Here is a 21,564-nt window from a genome sequence, read left to right on the forward strand (position 1 = left end):
ATCACAGCCTTTAAAAAGATACTTTGGGGATCCTGAATAAAAACTTCATGCTCATATATTTGAAACATTAAAAGAAACAGATCAATTCCTTGAAAACAACAAAAACCCACAGTGAAAAAGATCATTTGAATTGTCTATAACCATCAAAGAAACTGCATTTACAATTAAAAGTTCCAGATGGTAGTACTACGTTGGAAGTTTAATTTTCACTGGATAATTCTGTGAAATATTTAATATCAATATTAATGTCAATGTTATAAAATATCTTTCAGGAAATATAAGAAGAGGGAATATTTCCTAAGTAATTTAATAAGCCAATATGGCTCTGATGTCAAAACAAAAGTAATATGAACATAAACAATCTACCAATCAATATCTCTCAACATATCAAATGCAATGATCCTCAACAAAACACTAATAAATTTAATCATCAATGTATAAAAGGATGAAAAGGTCCAGGCATGCAATAATTCAGGTATTCGAGGCTAGTTCAACTTTTGAAAATCAATAAATGTAGCCCACCATGTAAAGGCAAAAACACGGTCATATCAACAGATGCAGAAAAGCATCTGGCAAGCTCCAACCATCTATTCATGATAAAAACTCCCAGCAAATTTGAAATGGTGCTTCTGAGGTGGCACTAGTGGAAAAGAATCCATCTTCCAATGGAGGAGACCCAGGAGATGCAAGTCTGATCCATGGGTTTGGAAGATCCCCTGGAGGAGGAAATGACACCTCACTCCCATACTTTTGCTTGGGAAATTTCATGGATGGAGGAGACTAGTGGGCTACAGTCCATGGGGGTCACAAAGATGAGTTTTTCAGGTAGTAATTACAGATGTGAGAGTTGGACCATATAGAAGGTTGAGCCCTGAAGAATTGATGCTTTTGAATTGTGCTGCTGGAGAAGACTCTTGAGAGTCCCATGGACAAAAAGGAGATCAAACCAGTCAATCCTAAAGGAAATCAACCCTGAATATTCATTGGAAGGACTGGTGCTGAAGCTGAAGCTCCAATTCTTTGTCCACCTGATACGTATGAAGAGCCTACTCATTGGAAAAGACTCAATGTTGGGAAAGATTGAAGGCAAAAGGAGAAGGGGGTGACTGAAGCTGAGTTGGTTGGGTAGCATCACCAACTCAATGAACATAAGTTTGAGCAAACTCTGGAGATAGCAAAGGACAGGGAAACCTAGCATGCTGCAGTTCATGGGATCACAGAATCAGACACAACCTAGCAACTGAACAAAAAAGTTAGAAATAGAGAGGCATTAACTCAACTTGATAATCATCTGTATAATAAACCTACAATCACCATCATATTCATATCATGAATACTTTTCCACTAAGATAAGAAACCGGGCAAAAATGTCATCTACTACTCTTATTCAACATAGCATTTTATGTTCTAGCCAGTTCAGCATTAAGGCAAGAAAAGGAAATAAAAATGCATACAGATCAAAGAGTAGAATTAAAATTTTCCCTGTTTGTAGAGGACATCATTATATATGCAGAAAAATCTATAAAATAAATAATGGAATAAAAAAAAAGCTCTAGAATAAGTGAGTTTAGCAAGTTTGCAAGATAGAAGATGAACAAACACAAATCAACAGTAATAATGAATATGCAGAAATTAAAATTAAAACACAATACCATTTATAATCACTCCAAAGATTTTCCAAAGAAAATCCCAAATTGAATAAATTACATAATAATAAAGTGTGCACAAGGTGTTTTCTGTATCATATGCTGAAAATTGCAAAATGCCAAAGAAAGAAATCAAAGACTACATAAATGAGGCTATCATGTTCATGAATTGGAATGCTTAACATAGTAAAATGCACAGATGTTAATTAAATTATACAATTTGGATGTTCAGATAAATACATTATAACACATACAAGAAATGATGTTATTATTAAAAGTCACGAAAATGGGGAGAATATATTGTTATCACATAGCATTAGTGAACACAACTATTTGCTGATATCAAAATGTGGATCAATACCTTCATTACTTCATTACTATCCCAGGGGATTTTTTCCCCCTCTGGTCTAAGATCTAACATAATGGAGATCAATGAAGTCATTATGTTAAAAATTGGTGACTATATAGTTGGCTTTGATAACAACATTGGTGTTACATGTATCTTTAGCACATTTGTATAGCCCCAATATTTAGCTCATGTAAAGTCTGCAAATCACCTATCATTTTCAAGGAACATGACAGCACAAGCAATACATATTTTCCTTTATGTGAGGTTTCCTAAAGTATTCCTTCTCAAGATGGGGGTTCGAGATAAAATGTTTTATTTCTTCTTCTTGGAGTCTCATTAAACTATAAAAAGTATTTAAAAATTGAAATATTTTGCAAATTAATGATGGTAAGTTTTGCTCCCAGCAGAAAAGACATTTCAGTAAGCTCCTCAAAGATAAATTATGAATGAAACAGTGATGGGTAAAATAGAAAGACAAAGGAAATTATATCCTTAAACATGTGTGGAAGGGATTGCCATGCAGGATTTTGCCTTGTCTTGCATTATTTCTTCAAAAGCTTAGGAGTCAAAAATGCCAAGTATAATGGAGGCTGGGAATGAGATTGAAAAACTAAGTGTTATTTTTTTAAGAAAAACTTAAATTAAGATGTCTGAGACAACTAACACAGGGAGATAGTAATGAAATTAGCTCAAACTCTTATCATGTATCTCAATGTTCTGAAGACAATGGTAGGTTTTCTATATCTTCACTCTAAAAGGTAGAAAGTAATTATAGCCTATCTAGAGTTAGCAAGAGATGGAATAAACATGTCAGTATTTTACATATTTTAAAAAGACAACTTAGGGAATAAAAATAATTAATGAAAAAGTATGAGAAAAGGGGAAAAGGAGGTAGGGTGATTAAACAAGCAGACCCTCATATTCTATAGCAGGAAATCAAGATAAAGTCCAGTCATGTTAAAATAAAAGAACTAAAATATCATGGGTTGTTTTTTACCTGTAAGAAAAGCTGTGAGAAGGAAATGGAAGGGGAAAAGAGAAATATCAAATTTGTGATAGTTTTTTGTCTTTTCCCCCATCTGCATGTATTATGTATATATATCTGTATAAATAAAGGTGTTTGAAAACATATACATAGAGAAAAAAATACTTTACCTCATTTATCAATAGATATTAAAAGAGGAGTTATTCAAGACCATGAGATTAAGCACATATATGTTACATTAAGATAATCATTATCTTACAGATATCTATTATTAAAGTAGCAATTTCTAACACAAAGATCCTTGTCATTTTACTCAAGGTATCTTCATGTATCACTAGTAAAGTGAACCTAAAGACAAGTGGCTCTAAAAGATACTTAATTTAGGACCATTTTGGTAGCTTGAAAAATAGATATCAGAGTTCTATTTTCAGATTTCCTGACTTATTCAATTGGATGCACAGGCTGAACTTGAGGATCTTTAAAAGCTTCCCATGTAACTCTAATACTCAAATAAAGTTGAAAACTAAGGTATCTACCTTGTGAATACTTGTCTCCTGGTAATATATACCCAATCAAAAGCTTTGCTTTTAATGCATTAACCCAACTGTAGCATTTTCTGTATCTTCATTCTTGTTATTTTAACATTTCTTACAGACACAAAGAGAAATGCAGCTGCAAAATGCAGAATAGAAATCACTTCTATGCATATTAACAGCTCTCTAGAGAGAGTCTTTAATCCCCCACAGCTGCACTGTACTGATGCTCCACCCCCCAAACATAAATATTTACTTAGTGGTATTGGTGCTGATAATTGATGTGCAATTAGATATTATTTTACCCTTCCTCATCTCAATGTTTATAAAAATAGTAATAAAACTGAAAGATGCTCATCATCAATTTAATTCAATGGAATAATAATAACAGGGTTCAAAGAACAACAGCGGCAATGCCTGGAGAAGAAAGAAAGCATAAGGCCATAACGTAAGTCATATTTAAGAGGGAAATGTAATTTCAAGTGAAATATATATGTCTCTCCTACAGCACTTGCTCTCTGCTTAGCATCCTCTTACTTTAATTAAAAGTAGTTTATATTGCTTTGAATACTACAGATGTATTTAATAGTTCTCATAATTTTGAAATAACAATAGAAGGAACCCATGCATGCAAAGGAGCTAATGAACTGAACAAGCAATTACTGAGCATACATGGTGTTCCAGAACAAGTTTATGAATCACTATTTTTAGCTTTACACACACACATACACAATAATACAAGAGACATACACAACATTGGATGTTAAGTAAATTCAAAAAAAGAAAGAGTGATCTGCAATTTTTCTGAGTCTCTATTTAAAAAAAAAGATGAATGATATTTGATATAGCTTGGTGACATACTAGGTAAAATAATATACTGAAGTAAAACAAAAGTCAAATATATGAAACTTTTCCACACAGTTAAGAATTATATTAAACTATATGCCTGGCATGTGTCAGTATATCTTTTAGGCAACCCCATCTTATTTTGAAAGAATTGACACCCTGTTATAAGACTTTGGTAGAAGATAGTGCAGCCTCAATTATGGAAACTTCCAGAACAAGACTCCGCATCTTCCCCACTTGGGCAGCTAGACCACCGGCAGTTAACTTATGCTGAAGCAACATATGCTCTCTTGTCTGGAGCTTTGAAATGTGACCAGCTGACACAAATACCAAAGGACAGATTTGCTATTTATTATTTGTGGCCATGTTATCAAAAACAGTATCAGAAGTGTCAGTGGCAATCTTCTGACTTGTTTCTGGGCTATCAACCCGGCTTCATTTACAGCTACTCAACCTCTCTTGGTTCCTGCTTTATTTCAACACTGACTCACTGGCCTTTCTGCCAATTCCATAATCTAGCCAACATCCATCTGGAAAGTTACTTTCATGCTGAAGTTAGTCATATTCTGTTGCAGTCAAGAAAGTGACTTACTAAATCATGCCTCTGAGTGCAAAACCTACTCACACCTCCACACATACAAATAATGCGAACAATAACAAATTATTCTGATGCTTGAAACAAAAGGAAAGAGACCCGGGCTTGATCCTCACAGTCTTCATAACCATCTTTACATATTAGAATCAAACTTTTAGATCCACAGTGTCATTCTGTGGATGTCATTGTCTGCCTATAACTTTATGTGACATTCACAGACTCGTTGTTCAGTCGCTCAGTCGTGTCTGACTCTTTGTGACCCCACGGACTACAGAATGCCAGGCCTTCCTGTCCTTCACTCTCTCCCAAAGCTTGCTCAGACTCATGTCCACTGAGTTGGTGATGTCATCCAATCATCTGATCCTCTGTTGTCCCCTTCTCCTGTCTTCTATCTTTCCCAGCATCAGGGTCTTTTCTAAGGAGTTGGCTTTTCATATTAGGTGGCCAAAGTTTCAGCATCAGTCCTTCCAGTGAATATTCAGGGTTGATTTCCTTTAGAACTGACTGGTTTGATCTCTTTGAAGTTCAAGGGGCTCTCAAAAGTTGTCTCCAAAATCACAGACTCATACATTTGTATATATTATGTATGTGGGGCTAGATTCCCTACCTATTATTCTATCTGTCCATCCAATACTAGAGCCAAAAACTATAAGTAGCTATTGAAATTGATAAAACAAACATTCAGAACCTTAATTGCAATAGCCAAAACTCAAATGTTCAAATGCCAATTAAAAGGAAGCTAGTGGGTCACTTTTTTTTTTTTTTCTGAAACAAACTTGTTTTTTAGTTAGGCTAGTAGCTTCCAAAATGGCAGTGTAGATATAAAACAGGACTATAACTACAGAAAGTTCAACTAGACAGTGCTGGTCTAAACACATAATGATAATCCAACTTTCCCTATGGTTAAATCAGAAATCTAGGCTTCAGCTATTCAACACAGGTTGATTATCATTAATTCAGCATGTGCTTGAACAGCAGTCCAATAAGACTCAAAGAAAGTATGCCTTCACCATAAAATGACTATCTTATTTTATGTTTTATATATATTTTGTTTGTTAACCAATGTAGTTTTCTTTTTTTTCAACAAGACTCTCATTGTTTGAGAAATTAGTATCTAGACATCGGAGTTTTTAAAGGACAGACCCTAAAATGTGGATTTGAAAAATATTTGGGCACTTGAAACCATCTAGCTGCAAGCAAATAAATCCTTTATTTTTATTTTTTTTATAACAGAACATAGAAACTGATTGAACTGTTGCCTACAAATTTGGGACTTGGGCTTCTCATGCTTTCCGAGTTTGCAGCTGTAGGCAATTGGCTAGGATCCTAATCGCACCATTTGTATCACTGATTGCTTGCTTGCCTGGAGTCTGTTCTACTCTTCAGGTATGAAGTTAGTAAATCACTTCCCATTATTAAACTAGTTTCAGATAGCTTCCTCAACAGCCAGCAGGACATTACTAACCAACACAAACATTGTGTCGATCACTAGGCAGATGAGAACAGTTCAGGATGAGCAGCATATTGAGGAACACCTAAATTTTTAGATGCTCTGGATTACTAATTGCTAGCAAGCAACAATTAGAAGGGCTGAGGAAGATGAATAGTTCTATTACAAATAAGTAAAGAAGGCATCGTGTTAAAAAGGGTAAGTTGCTCAGTCATGTCCGACTCTTTGTTACCCCATGAACTAGAGCTCGCCAGGCTCCTCTGTCCAGAGCATTTTTCAGGGAAGAACACTGGAGTGGGTTGCCATTTCCTTCTCCAGGGGATCTTCTTGACCCAGGGATCGAATCCAGGTCTCTGAGACACCAAGGAAACCCCTCAAAGACTCCACAGGTTCATATTCAATCACAGCCTCCTGTATCACTATTCAATACTCTTGAATATGAGTCAAGCTACTGTAAATAGTAAGGTTCTTCAGAGAAAATGGTGGCTCAGACAGTAAAGAATATGCCTGCAATAAGTGAGACCTGGGTTTGATCCCTGGGTTGGGAAGATCCCCTGGAGAAGGGAACTCCTAACCACTCCAGTATACTTGCCTGGAGAATTCCATGGACAGAGAAGCCTGACAGGCTACAGTAGACGGGATTACAAAGAGTGGGACAAAACTGAGTCACTTTCAGATTCTCTTCCACTTTTCAGAGAAAATAGCTTCCTGGGTAAAACAAATAGCTGTAGAAAATGTAAGTCCCAATTTTAAAATATTTATTGTTATCACTTTCTTTTTAAAGCCACTTTACTGAGGTATGATTAAAAACAGAACACTATATATATTTATACATGTATATGGCTCGATGAGTTTGGAGATGAGTATACAACCGGGGCTTCCCTGGTGGCTCAGAAGTTAAAGCGTCTACCTGCAATGCGGGAGAGCTGGGTTCGATCCCTGGGTCAGGAAGATCCCCTGGAGAAGGAAATGGCAACCCACTCCAGCATTCTTGCCTGGAGAATCCCATGGACAGAGGAGCCTGGTGGGCTACAGTCCATGGGGTTGCAAAGAGTCAGACACAACTGAGTGACTTCACTTCACTTCACTTCATACAACTATCGCCCAATCTATGCCATAAACATAAACATAAACATCACCTCTAAAAGTTTTCTCCTGCCCTCTCTTGTTGTTATTTGTGATAAGAACACAACATAAACTCTACCCTCTTAGCAATCTTTTAAGTATACAATACAGTGCTACTGTATTCTCACTCATGCTTCAAATTTTGTTGATCACTTGCTCCTTGAGATTTTCTCCTTATTTATTGACTCTGATTCCATTTCTATTCTATTGCTTATAAGTCCTTTGTTGAATTTTATCTGCAAACTCTTTATGCAGACCTAGTTTTCTCTTTTCCATCATAACTTTTTACACTACAGATTTACATTCTGAGCCAGGAGTCGATGTACATTTCTCTAAATTTTTATGCATGACTTCAATCACCAATAGTCTACATCCTTCCCCCAGCTCTGCATCTCTCCATAATTTCCCATCTGCATAGCCACAAAGCACCCAGGATACAGACTCTCCAAACCTAGCTCCATCACCCTCACTTCCAGATATAATTCTCCTCCTTTACTCGCTAGCATGCATGCTAAGTCACTACAGTCACGTCCGACTCTGTGATCCTATGGACTGTAGTACACCAGGCTCCTCTGACCATGGGATTCTCTGGGGAAGAATACTGGAGTGGCTTTCCATGCCCTTCTCCAGGGGATCTTCCCAACTGAGGGATCAAACCTGTGTCTCTAATGTCTCCTGCACTGGCAAGCATGTTCTTTACCACTAGCGCCAACCAGGAAACCCCTCTCTAGAATCCCTCCACAATTTAAGAAGCTTGCTCAACATCTTCAAATGGCCCTTTCTCATCCTCACTGGATGAAAAATCTTATCAATTTTATATTCTAAAGTTTAAAAGAAGCTTTAATCTATTTACTCCCTTCAATTCTTTTGAAATGTACAAGTTCAAGTCTAGATTTGTGCAATGGTGCATTGCACATTTGTGCAATATCCTCTCTGCCTTTGAACTTGTTCTGTATGTCTCATGTCACTTCACATTTGAAAATCCTTCAATTAATTCCCAAACACCTGGAGGTGAACTACCACCTCTCCTTTGAGTCTTATACAAAGACTGGTCCTCAGTGGCCTGTCATACTGTCTAGCTTCATCTCCAATCCCACTTTGCAGCATGTGATTTGTGCTCCAGCTGCTGTACTTGCATGCCATTAATTATTACCTCGATTCTTTTGGTACGGCATTCCTGCCATTCCAGAGCAGGTCTCTCTTAACCAATGTATTTCACCTGTCTCATTTTCCATTGCTAGCAACAGATTAGTTCAAGCTGTCACTCTTCTGAGGAGCCTTCCCTAAACTGATATGAGTCAAGTATATTTCTCCTCCCCTAGAACCATCATCCCCTATGTTTAGCACTGCTATAGCATCATTAACACTGTGATGCCATCCCTTGTTCTCAAAATCACCTCCTCTTCTTGCCTTCATTAATTATGGAGATTGTATATTTCATTAGTATAATCTCCACATCTAGCACAGCATATGACATGCTGTTAGTTTCTTTTAACAGTTGAATTTATGTTGAAACAGTAACTTTCAAAGTGAAACAGGATTCCTGTAATCATCTTATTCATTCACTTCTTTGATATGCATAATAAAGCCTTGTTCTGAAAGTCTGGATTTACTCAGGTCAAAAGATAACATAGTATAAAATCAAGGTTACCTGTCCAATTGTTCCCTCCCCTGTTTCCTGTTACTTATATATATATATGTGTGTTACAAGTATGCCTCAGTTGTTGCCTTGAGCCAGTAATACATTATATGGTTCATAAGTATAAGATCCCTTAAATCATTATGGAACAGAAAATAAGCCAACTATCACCCTCTTTTTTATGATGTATTAGCTGCTTTATAGAAACTAACATACTTTTGATTGTTCTGATATGCTTCCCTGTGATTCTGTTGCTCATATAGAAGAGTGACTGTGTGTGTTAGTTCATCAGTTGTGTCCGACTCTTTGTAACCACATGGACTATAGTCCATCAGGCTCCTCTGTCCATGGGATTCTCCAGGCCAGAATACTGGAGTGGGTAGCCTTTCCCTTCTCCAAGGGATCTTCCCAACCCAGGGATCAAACCCAGGTCTCCCACATTGCAAGTGTATTCTTTACCAGCTGAGCCACAAGGGAAGCCCAGAAGAGTGATTGTTTAGCAATAAATGTCAAATATATTGATGCCATGTCCTTTTCTTCTTAAAGTCAACAGTGTCTTCACATTTCTCTAAATATGAAGTCCACAGTTATTTACCCAAGAGACACTGTAATATCTATGCCTTCTTGTGTCTAATCTCATCTCTCTAGTGCTCATTCCCTAAATTGGAATTAGCCAGTCTTTCTTGGAAGAAGAATGCAATCAAACACAGATTACTTCAAATATCAAGAGCTTTATATGTGTTACTCCTTCACCATGGACACTGCCCCAAGCTCAAAAGTCACATATAAGCATATGTGATGGTCAATTTGGTGGGATTAGTCCTGGTTTATTTTTAGATACTGGCCTGTTCTTCCCCAGAGAGTTCTTCCCTCACCCCCAATCTAGGTTTAACATTACACTCAAGTACAACATTCTTTAACAATCCTCATCACATTTTATAGCTGAATATTTATTTATATGAATGTTGCCTTAATGTCAATGTCTCCCATAATACTTGCATCATTCACCACTATATAAACAATGCCTAGCATGGTGACCAGAACTGAGGACGTATTTGATAACTTTTGAATGAATATTACCTAGTCTTCAGCCTTTGTCAAAATAAACTCAGCTGACAAATATCATATGATATTGCTTGTATATGGAAAAAAGGGTACCATGAACTTAACAAAACAGAGTCACAGAGGTAGAAAATAAAGTTATGGTTACTGGTGGTAAGTAGGGGGATAAATTTGAAGATTGGGATTAACATATACACACTACTATACATAAATTGGGGCTTCCCTTATAGCTCAGTTGGTAATTAATCCACGTGCAATGCAGGAGACCCCAGTTCAATTCCTGGGTCAGGAAGATCTGCCGAAGAAGGGACAGGCTACCCATCCAGTATTCTTGGCTTTTGCTTGCCAAGGGAAAGGATCAGCTGGTAAAGAATCCACCTGCAATGTGGGAGACGTAGGTTTGATCCCTGGGTTGGGAGGATCCCCTGGAGAAAGAAAAGGCTACCCATTCCAGTATTCCAGCCTGGAGAATTCCATGGACTATACAGTCCATGGGGTCGCAAAGAGTTGGACATGACTGAGCGACTTTCACTTCACTTCATACATAAATTAGATAACTAATGCTGCTAAGTCACTTCAGTTGTGTCCAACTCTGTGCAACCCCATCCCTGGGATTCTCCAGGCAAGAACGCTGGAGTGGGTTGCCATTTCCTTCGCCAATGCATAAAAGTGAAAAGTGAAAGTGAAGTCGCTCAGTCATGTCCGACTCTTCGCTATCCCATGGATTGCAGCCTACCAGGCTCCTCCGTCCATGGGATTTTCCAGGCAAGAGTACTGGAGTGGTATAACTAATAAGGACCTACTATTCAGCACAGGGATCTCTAATACTCTTACAGCCTAGAAGAGAAAAGAATTTATAAAAAAGTGTGTATAACTGATTCACTTTGCTCTATACCTGAAACTAACACAATATTGCAAATCAACTATTCTCCATTAAACATTATAAAAAATAAAACTAAAATAAAGTTATGGTTATAAATAATGAAAACCAAAGACTATGATAAGTTACTATATTTTAATGATTTATATTTTATATTATTTTATCTTTTATTGTAGAATAGGACTGCGTACTGTATACCTTTCTAATGTCTATAAATATAGTGACAAACAAGCCAAAAAAGGAAACAATCCTAGAGAAAAAAAAAAAGGATGCCATTTCACTTTGTGATTCTTGGAACAAATGACTGGTATTTTCTTTATGAAATTTAGAAAAAGTAAAAACTGGATGTATTTGAAGACCCTCTAGGCTTAACTTCCAACTAAATACTTTTGTTATAGGAGGTCTGATACAATTAACTGTTCACTGGATTTTAAAAAAATTGATAAAATTATGGAACAGATTTCCTGAGAATAATACCTATGTTGAAAATGATAAATTTTCTTAGGGCCAATATGTGTTGAAAGAAAACAGTCCATAGTTAATTATGAAGTGTGATAGATTTTTCAGAATGTATATAACTATTTTTTCATATTTTGGAGAATATTTAGATTTCCATTTTTACTTCTGCATGAAAATATTGAATCATGGTAAAAGAATACTATATATATATAATAGTATTCTTTTACCAAACCTGCAGTAAAATGGCAAAGTTAATAAAGACATCTCTTACTATAAACAATTGTAAATGTAAAGTGCAATATAACTGAGATACAAACATCCACTGTAATTCACTAAATTGTAATTCAGTGAAAGGTAATTTACTGGAGAAAGGAAGGAAGAGATTTTCACAAGGAAAGTCATTTCCAACTGGCAGATAGTCAGATGACTTTGGGGGAAATTAAACCGGATACAGGCCATGAGCACCAAGATTAAATTTTCCATCTCCTGAAGATTAGAAACTATGACTTTCAGTCCCATCAAGGTATAAAATTAGAAAGGAGATGCATGAACAAAGCAAGACTACTTGAAAATAAACTCTATGAAATGAAAATTGGACTATCTACCCACTAGCTTAAAAAAAACAGCAAGGAAGCTTATGGTTGGTTAACAGCTCTTGGTAGAAAAATAACAATTCCTGTGATAAACTGAAATTCAAACTAGCAACTAGAAGAAAGGTATACAAGATTTATTTTTGTGCTGCTAGTGTTCTTTCATTGTTGTTTTCATTAAAAATATGGATATGAATCAATAGTTAAAAATTAAAAGTTAATATGTATTTAACTGAACCTCTTCTGTAAACCTGAAATTAACATGATGTTATAAATCAATTATATTTTACTTAACAAAAAGTAAACAAATTAAAAACAAAAATAAAACGTATTAAGATTTATGAAACCAACAGGTTGTCAGCAAACAAAAAAATAAATGACTCTCTATGGATCTCCCTCAAGTTATATTTTAGAGTAATTCCATCAAAATCCTCATTTCCACTTTTCACATACTATTGAAGACAAGTGAATATAAAATTTTTAAAGGCATACCATGATCAAATTTCCATGACAGTGGATAGACAAAATAAGTATGCAAATTAACCAAGCAGAAATGAATAATATAATTTGATCAAGATTTTTAAATAGTTGGTTTGCAATATTTAATACTTAAGAGAAAAAACTGGTCAAAATGAAAATACAAGGTATATATAAAAAGGAGAAAAGGAACCAATGTAAAGCAAAAATTTTAAAATATGTTCAAGCTAATATTCATATTTAAGTCAAGTGGTTGTTGCTCAGTCATGTCCGACTCTTTGCAACCCCATGGACTGCAGCCTGCCAGGCTCCTCTGTCCATGGAATTCTCCAGGAAAGAATATTAAAGTGGGTTTCGGTTTCCTTCTTCAGAGGATCTTTGCAATCCAGAGATCAAACCCGGATCTCCTGCATTGCAGGCAGATTCTCTACCATCTGAGCCACGATTTAAATAAAAAAATATATTAATACTCAACTATTCAACTTGGTTGAAGAAAGTATTAGAATCCTAAAAGTGAATATGAGAAAAATTATATCAAATGGAAGTTTCAGAATGAAACAATAAATGAGGGAGAAGAAAATTCAAAGAAATAATGGATGCTGTATTTCTATAAAGTATAAAAATCCTAATAATTACACAAAAAAATATTGATTTCAGTCTACTATGGGTTGAATTTTAAACCAATAAAATCCACATGATGATGTTCTAATCCCAGTACGTTATTGAGACAGAGTTTTTATAGAGGTAATGTCCTAAAGAAAAAAGGAAATCTGGACACAGATACTCATGTAGTGAGAACATCATGTAAACATGAAGACAGCAATCTACAAGCCAGGAAGAAAGGCTTGGTAAAAATCCTTCCATCATAAAAATGAAGTCCTCATTATAACTTCCGGAGAAGGCAACTGCAACCTAATCTAATACTCTTGCCTGGAAAATCCCATGGAAGGAGGAGCCTGGTAGGCTGCAGTCCATGGGGTCTCTAAGAGTCGGACACGACTGAGCGACTTCACTTTCATTTTTCACTTTCATGCATTGGAGAAGGAAATGGCAACCCACTCCAGTGTTCTTGCCTGGAGAATCCCAGGGACGGCGGAGCCTGGTGGGCTGCCATCTATGGGGTCGCACAGAGTCGGACACGACTGAAGTGACTTAGCAGCAGCAGCATTATAATTTTAAGAGACCCTTGGCCATTTTGCCTTTGTGGGCCTTTTTCTTTTCTCAATTAGAATGATAAATTCTATTTGCAATTATATTGATATAAAGACTAATAGAGACAATTATATTCATTTTCATATTTTATTCTGATCTGAAAGTATATTAAGACATTTTCCTGAACTCTTTCAGTATTTGTGGCTATAATGATTTTGCCATCTTAAACTAATAGACATTGGAGCAGAGGTGAAAAATGTGTCTAGACATTGCCAAATGCCCCCGAGGGTTAAAGTCACTTTTGGTTTAGCACCACTGATATACTCAAAAACACATACACACATATTAACATACAGGTGGGTATGTTTGTATAGTAACATCAAGTGTACATGGTGAACAAATTCATAGATTGTGCCCATGGTACTGCTTTATATTGATGATGTTTAAAAATTTTCCAGCACGGCATTAAGAAACACGATATATAATAAGTGCTAATGCTATTAATTTCAGCATTTTTATTGTTGAACAATAAAACATATTGTCACTTTTCTCTAAAACTAAAGTGAAACTTAGTGAAATCTGATTTCTTTTAAAAAAGATATAATAGGTTCTATATCATTACAAATTAAATGAAGTATATGCCAAATCAAATTTCTCTTTTGTGCACCCAATTTCTTTTAGGACCGGACCTAAATAGTTAAATTTCCATGATGGTTATTGAGAAATTTCTAAATCCATATGCACATGCACACCATGAGTTAATTTCACATGACATCATGTCATCACATTGCCACCTATACAAAATTAAAATGTCATGTTTTGATATAAAAAGTTTTCCATTTCAAAGAAGTTATGGTAAAAAAAATTTCATAAAATAATCATCTTGATAATAAGATGACATTCGGAACCTTTTCTTACTGTTCGTTTAATTTTTAATTCAGAGTTCATGATAACATTAAAGCTCTTTTTTTTTCTGTAAATCCTGAACCTTCCCATTCCTTTTTACATGATTTATTCTCTCTTGAACCTCAAAGTCATGTATTTAATTTGAAGTCACAGTACTTCATATTAAAAGAGATTTGAAGGCTCTCTTTTTAAAGACAGAAAAAATAGAGAGTAATGGAAGTAATGGTGATGATGAGAGGGGAATTTCATGCACTATATACTAGAAACTGATTTTCATTAAAGAATTAGATATCTTACAATTTGTTCTTTGGCACTGCCATAACTAATCCCCCTTCCCATGAAGAGATCACTTAACTGATTCAAGCATCGTTGGTTTCCATTATTTGAGGAATTTGACAAGATGATTTCTTAATTCCTTTATGACACCAGAATTCCTTTCTTACTGTCTATATGCTTGCTGTGGTTGTTTTTTGCTTTGTTTTGTTTTAATAAAGCAAGTTGAGAATAATTGCCTAGAGTCTACACTTTATTCACACACACTACCATTGTTTAGTCACTAAGCTGTGTCAGACTTTTTTGCAACCCCATGGACTGTAGCCCGCCAGGCACCTCTGTCCACGGGATTTCCCAGGCAAAAATGCTGGAGTGGATTGCCAGTTGCTCCCCAGGAGATCTTCTGACCCAGGGATCAAACTTGTGTCTCCTGCATTGGCTGGTGGATTTTTTACCACTGACTCACACACACAGGGCATGGGTAAAGAGGGGATTGAGAGGTATAATTTTAGTAACTATATTCTTTATAGAAGCAAGCAATAGTTTCTACATGATACAGTTTTTTATCTGGAAAAAAATGTTAACAGTCATAAGAACATAAACTATAAAATGAAGAGAAGTGAATAAGGGGAATGTAATATATTCATTCATCCTGAAAAAAGTCTAGTTTCATTAACTTTTATTATCAAAGACATGTTTAATGTTAACAAGGCCCAAATCCTAATGTTATATTGCTAATAGATTAGATATCTTAGCCTAAAACATGCTAATACGGAGGAACAGTTTTTGGTCTTACCTTTAATTTGGTTGATTCTATTCTATTTTATCATATGTTTTATCCTATTCTCTTTAACTACCAGATAATACAATATAGATAATATACACTTAAAGATACACTGAAGTAATAAACATAGCGTCTTTTATCTCTCATATAAGAATTTTTGGCCAGTTAAAGAAGTCATCTTTAATATTTTTAAAGCAAAAATTTTCATATTACACATGTAATACATATTTTCTATGTATTTATGGAGCAGAATACCTAGCTTATCACAAGCAATTATCACTTGAAATCCATGAAGCTCACTGTCAGTGGTTGTATAGTAACAAACATTATTTCCAATATGTGCCCTTAGTTAAATTCTAACAGTTACACATATTTAAATACCCCTAGACTATACCAGGAAGAGTCCGTATACTTTCAACTACAACCTGCACACTAATTATTCTATTGGTAAATATGAGACATATATGAAATACAGTCAATAGCTAGTGAACAAAATATGATATCATATGCATTCTAAATTATAGTTTTTGATCTCTAAAGCAAAGAATTCTACTTTTACACCATGTTTTTTATTCCATAAGCAACATTTTCTAAAATATGTGATAAACTATAGATATTAAGACATGAAGAATGCATTTTTAATCTCCTGGCACTAATTCTGAACACTAATATTTCCAACTTCAGAAAAATTCAAATCAAATAAAAGTGTAGTTTCAATTAAAGGAATGCCAAAAATGATCAAATTAAAATAATACATTTCTATAAAGCAAAACTTATAAACAAAGTCGAAGGATAAATTGCAACTGTTAAAAAACATTATTGGTAATATTGCTGACAAAGATTTATTGCATCTATTATGTAATCATTGACTAGTACTGATAAGTTTAAAAGAGTAACAAAAGGACCTAAAGAGTCAGTTAGTAAAAAAAGGAATATTCATGTCCCCTCAACTACAAAAATGTGATCAATTTCATTTATAATAAGACAAACGTATATTGGAAGTACATAGAGATGCAATTTTTCACTTATTTACAGAATTCCAAGTCTTACAATCCCATTTGTTGGCATTGCTATAGAGAAATAAATATTCTCACACATCACTGACAGAGGTGTAAAGTATACTACCACCTATGGAAGAGGATAGGTAACATCTACCAAAATTAAAGATTTTTTAATTTTTAAATCAGAATTCCACTCTGGAAACCTTTCCCTTCAGGGACATCTATATCTTTGCTAAATGATGTGCATACAAAGACATTCATTACAGTACTGCCTGCAATGCAACTAAACAATAGCAATAACAACAAAAATGCCAACAGCTAATAAACATTCATTAAAATAACCTTGGGAGAGGGCATGCCAGTGAAAGAGGTGAACTTAAAGACTTCTGCAAATTCACACTTCCATAAAAGAAATGTTTGATGACAGAGATTTTTGTTTCAATAATTTCAAATAATTATCACAACCATTAACAGGACTACAAAAGGCTATACTTTATAGAGCCCGTTCCAGTGAATTACCACATTTGAGCATTACAATAGGCACTGAGATAGAGTTCTGTGTAAATGAAGATGAAACGGCCCCATAACCTGCTTCCAGAGTGTTCACAGTCTACTAGGTGAGGCAGGAACCTTGAAAAGGGGTTCCAAATATTCTCTGTAAATGGTCATTAGTAAATACTTTAGACTTTGTGGCTCTTACTTTCTTTCACTGCTTCTCGATTTTGCCATCATAGCTAGAAAACAGCTACATACAATACATAAATGTGAATCTAGTTGTATTACAAAAAGACATCATTTTTAGAAACTGAATTTGGTTCCATGCTATTTCCATGTATCACCAATAATACTTAAAATTTTCAATAGTTATTATTATTATCTATTATGCAAGTAACACCAGCACAACCACAGACAGTGGTTTAACTGACCCACAATCTAAACTATAAACCAAACTTTATAACACACTTGAATTAGAAATAGAAAACAGCATTTCTCAGTGTTACATGTAAGGAAATAGAAACGGAGGAAATCAAAGACACTCACCAGTTGTAATACAGATAAAAAGAAAAGAAACCCTAACTCAGACTCTGCTGTTTACTTAGTAATTCTCATTATCTCATGAAAGCAATCAGTCTACCCTAATGATGGGTGTAATACATGGCCTGCATTTTAGGATGTGTGTGATATTTTATATAAAATTAAATTCTTAGTTATAATGGGATTCATTTAGCTCTGTTCAAATTTTGAAAAATAAAAGATGATGATCTATATTAGCTATTATATAATTTTTGGAAAAGAGAGAACACTTTTGTTGTAAAGCTATAATTACATTACCATATAGGTGTTTTGTTTTTTTTTTCTGGGAAGAAAGGACTTACTTACTAACAAATGTGCTATTATAGCTTCCTGACCCTAAACTTTCAAGTATTTTAAAAGATCTTTAACAAATCAATGAGTTCAAATCCAAGATATATATATATAGATATATATAGATACATAGACACACACTACACACAATAATTTTGGTATTTAATCTCTCATGACTTTTACATTCTGAAAAACATATGAACTGTCAATTACGTATACTGTATATATGTATAATTGCATATATTTAAAATGTAGATGTTGTATACATAATATATGTGTGTATATATATATATATATTTACCATTAGAAATGTCCTTAGCATTATTAAAAAAGAAAAAAAAAAAACTCTTATTAGTGAGTAATGTGTATTGCCCAATGTCAATAAAATAAGTTCCCTAGTAATAAATCCAATCATTGGTATGAAAACTCAAAGAAAATTTTAAAAATTATAAAAGAAGTTGGTAAGTATCAAACAGTTTGGCTTGAGCTCTTACGAGCAGTTTCAGATGTTCTGTAATGTGAAATATAATAATAGATATACAAAATTATAATCCAGAGCTTAAGGATGATGGAAACAAACTGATAATGTAGGGAATATGTTAATAACAGAACTGTATTGTATGATTATTATTTTATTTTTATTGACAAAAATCCTGCAGACATTTCTGTGATAGAGAGGGGTAAAGGAGATCATTTTCAGATCTTTGGATGTGTTCCCTTCTCATGCTCATAGAAACTGTAATGATTTTATCTTCTATTCAGGAACACTTTGAAAACATATGGTTGATTCATTATGAATGTATTTATATGTATGTAATAATGTATTTATTTTATTTAAATATAAATTATTTTCTCTAATAAAAATAATGGGGCTGGAGCACATTATTATAAGTACATATGTGTTGTTGGACATTGAAAGTCATTTTTTTTTTTTTTCAATTTTCACAATCATGTATGTATGTATATATGTTTGTGGGGGGGTGATGTATGAGGGGAATGAGCCTATACAATCAAGTTAGAATTGCTCACAAAGGCAGATGAATATTGAGAAAGAAGATTATGAGTAAAGGGATACAAGTCAGATAGAGAATAAGAGGACCATACCTAAAGGGTGTGACCCTTTAATTTGTCTGTTAATACTAGCAGAATGAACCCTGATTTCTGCAGAACCTTCACAAAGGAACAGTTTCCCAGCTCTCACCACCTCCTGGTGGCTAACAAGCTCTCAACCATATGTTCACTGGTACCCAAGCCCAGAAAGATTATTTGTAACTAAACTACTGATTGAGATTTCATCTTTCACTAAAACTAGGTAAACCATCAAAAACTGAGAAGCTATCTGATCTTTCTCTTCTTCTTTCTAGCAAATTTGATTTTGATTTTTAATTAAACTAAAATGACAAAGAAAAACCAACAAAATATTTTTAATAACATATATATATATATTTTCTTTTGGAATACACCAAAAAAGAAACACGTTTCTGTTACTTTCCCTGCCCCCCTCCTTTTCAAGGAGTGAAAGGGTTATAGAAAAAAGATTTTGAAGTTCATAACAAAAATAACTCTACAGTAATTCATTATATTATGTTTTTACTTTCAGTATACTCATTTTCATTTACTTTATGGAATACATCATAGGGAAAACACGTAGGATAAAGATAAGGGGTTTTTCTTCTTGTTTTGATATGCACATCAGAGAATGATAGAGTTGTTCCAGATCATTTTGTGCTTCATATTCTGACTCCATAGCTCCTGCCTTGAATGGAAAATACAGCTGCAACCCAGATCCTGTTGGATGAGGGGCGGAACAGATGGTTGTGCTCCTGCACTGCCTACACATTAGGGAAGCACCCTGGCTTTGGATGGAGTACTATTTTTTTTTTTTTTTTTTTTTTTTTTAGCACTAACAGTGCTAAAGTGGAAATAAATAGTCAAGCAGGGAGATAGAAGTCACAGAGCCTGTAGTCATGGAGGTTCTACTGCTGCGCTTGCTTCTTTTCCCATAGGTACTGAACCAGCCTAAGTGTGGCTGCTTGCCAGCCATCAGTAATTTATCAGAAGACGGTCTCCCCACTTCCCATGCTCTTCTTTACCCTGGAGCCTTGATGACACATGCTTAAACTGCCCCTTATTACTGAGCGCACAATTTCCTAGAGGATTTGACCAGCCATTAAATTGTCTTGTCTGTATGTCTGGGAGAAAGGAACGTTGGTCTGAAGTTCCCGATCATTTTATCAAATTCATTCTTTGGGGATTTTAACCAAACCTGTACATTGAGTATATATTTAATTTATATTTAAAATATATTACTATGTGTATGGAAATTAATTTGGGGGTTTGATAAAATATCCATGTGCTTTAAATGCTGACAAATTCAAGTACAGCCTTTATAACAATTAACAAAAATATATTAGAAGTCATAGAGTTTCTTAGCTTTAAGTACAACAGCAGTAGATTAAAAAAAGAATCTGTAAATATCAATGTGCCAAGAAATGACATGGTGAATTCTAATATGCCTTCACGGTACTAAAGACAAAATTACTGAATTGTGTCTACATTTTTGTGTAGAATTATGTCTACAATTGTGTTTATTGAAAAGTGTTTACATTTTACATGAGAGAACACAAAGAGTGATATGCTGGTAAAGAAAATTCAGTCTAGTACATGCGAACTGATGTTTAAGGAGATGTGCCATGCTTGGCAACGTTCGTATTTTATAATCATTATTTCAAAATGTTCAGAATAAGAAATAACATTCTATAACATAATTCACTTGAAGTTGCATATCTCTTCAAATCCATCTCCAGCTCCACCCTCATCTTACCCCTCAATTTCCCAGGAGAGGAAAAAACAAACAATAAACAAAAACTTACTTTTCCAACATACTGTGGATCTGGTCCCATATGTTCTTCTAAAACAAAGAACTGATTCCAAACCCATCCCCTTTTAGGACGGTGGTGGACTTCGGTTTCACCTTCGATGTGTTTGGTTTGGTTTCTGGTCCCCTTGATGGAGCTGTGGTGAGTGGCCCCATAACACCTCTGCACAAAGCAGAGACAAACGAGGACTGGGCAGATGCAGGAGGTGCTCGTAATTTTCATTGTAAGAGAACTTTCCAGTTCACAGCCTTCTTGCTTTTCCTTGTCAGCTACAATCGCCTAGTGAGCATTCGAGAGAGAGGCCAAAGCATCTTCTGGAAGGACAGTCCGAAGAAACTTGTTTAGCATGTCCATGATTTAACAGCCCATCAGGGAAAGGTCAGGCTACATTTACATCCTGAAACACTTAGAGGACCAAAGCCGTAGTTGTGTGTTTCTAAGTCTTCACAGCTGGTGAACAGGGGCAACCATTTTCTACCTGATAGAAAGAAAGAAAATTATATACATTACAAAACATGCCAATTTTAAGTATTTGCTCAGAATACAAATTATACTGTTTTTCAGGGTG

General features: G+C 34.9%; 1 protein-coding gene across 1 annotated transcript in view; it reads right to left on the minus strand.

Moving 5' to 3' along the window:
* CDH18 (cadherin 18) overlaps window positions 1–21,218 on the minus strand; it is a 376,876-nt gene extending 355,658 nt beyond the window's left edge. The window contains exon 1 of the mRNA XM_065905363.1: window positions 20,991–21,218. Coding sequence (XP_065761435.1) covers window positions 20,991–21,218 — 228 coding nt within the window. The remainder of the gene's footprint in view (window positions 1–20,990) is intronic.
* Between the last annotated feature and the right edge of the window lie 346 nt (window positions 21,219–21,564).

Source organism: Muntiacus reevesi, chromosome 14 (genome assembly GCF_963930625.1).
Source record: "Muntiacus reevesi chromosome 14, mMunRee1.1, whole genome shotgun sequence".
NCBI lineage: Eukaryota > Metazoa > Chordata > Mammalia > Artiodactyla > Cervidae > Muntiacus > Muntiacus reevesi.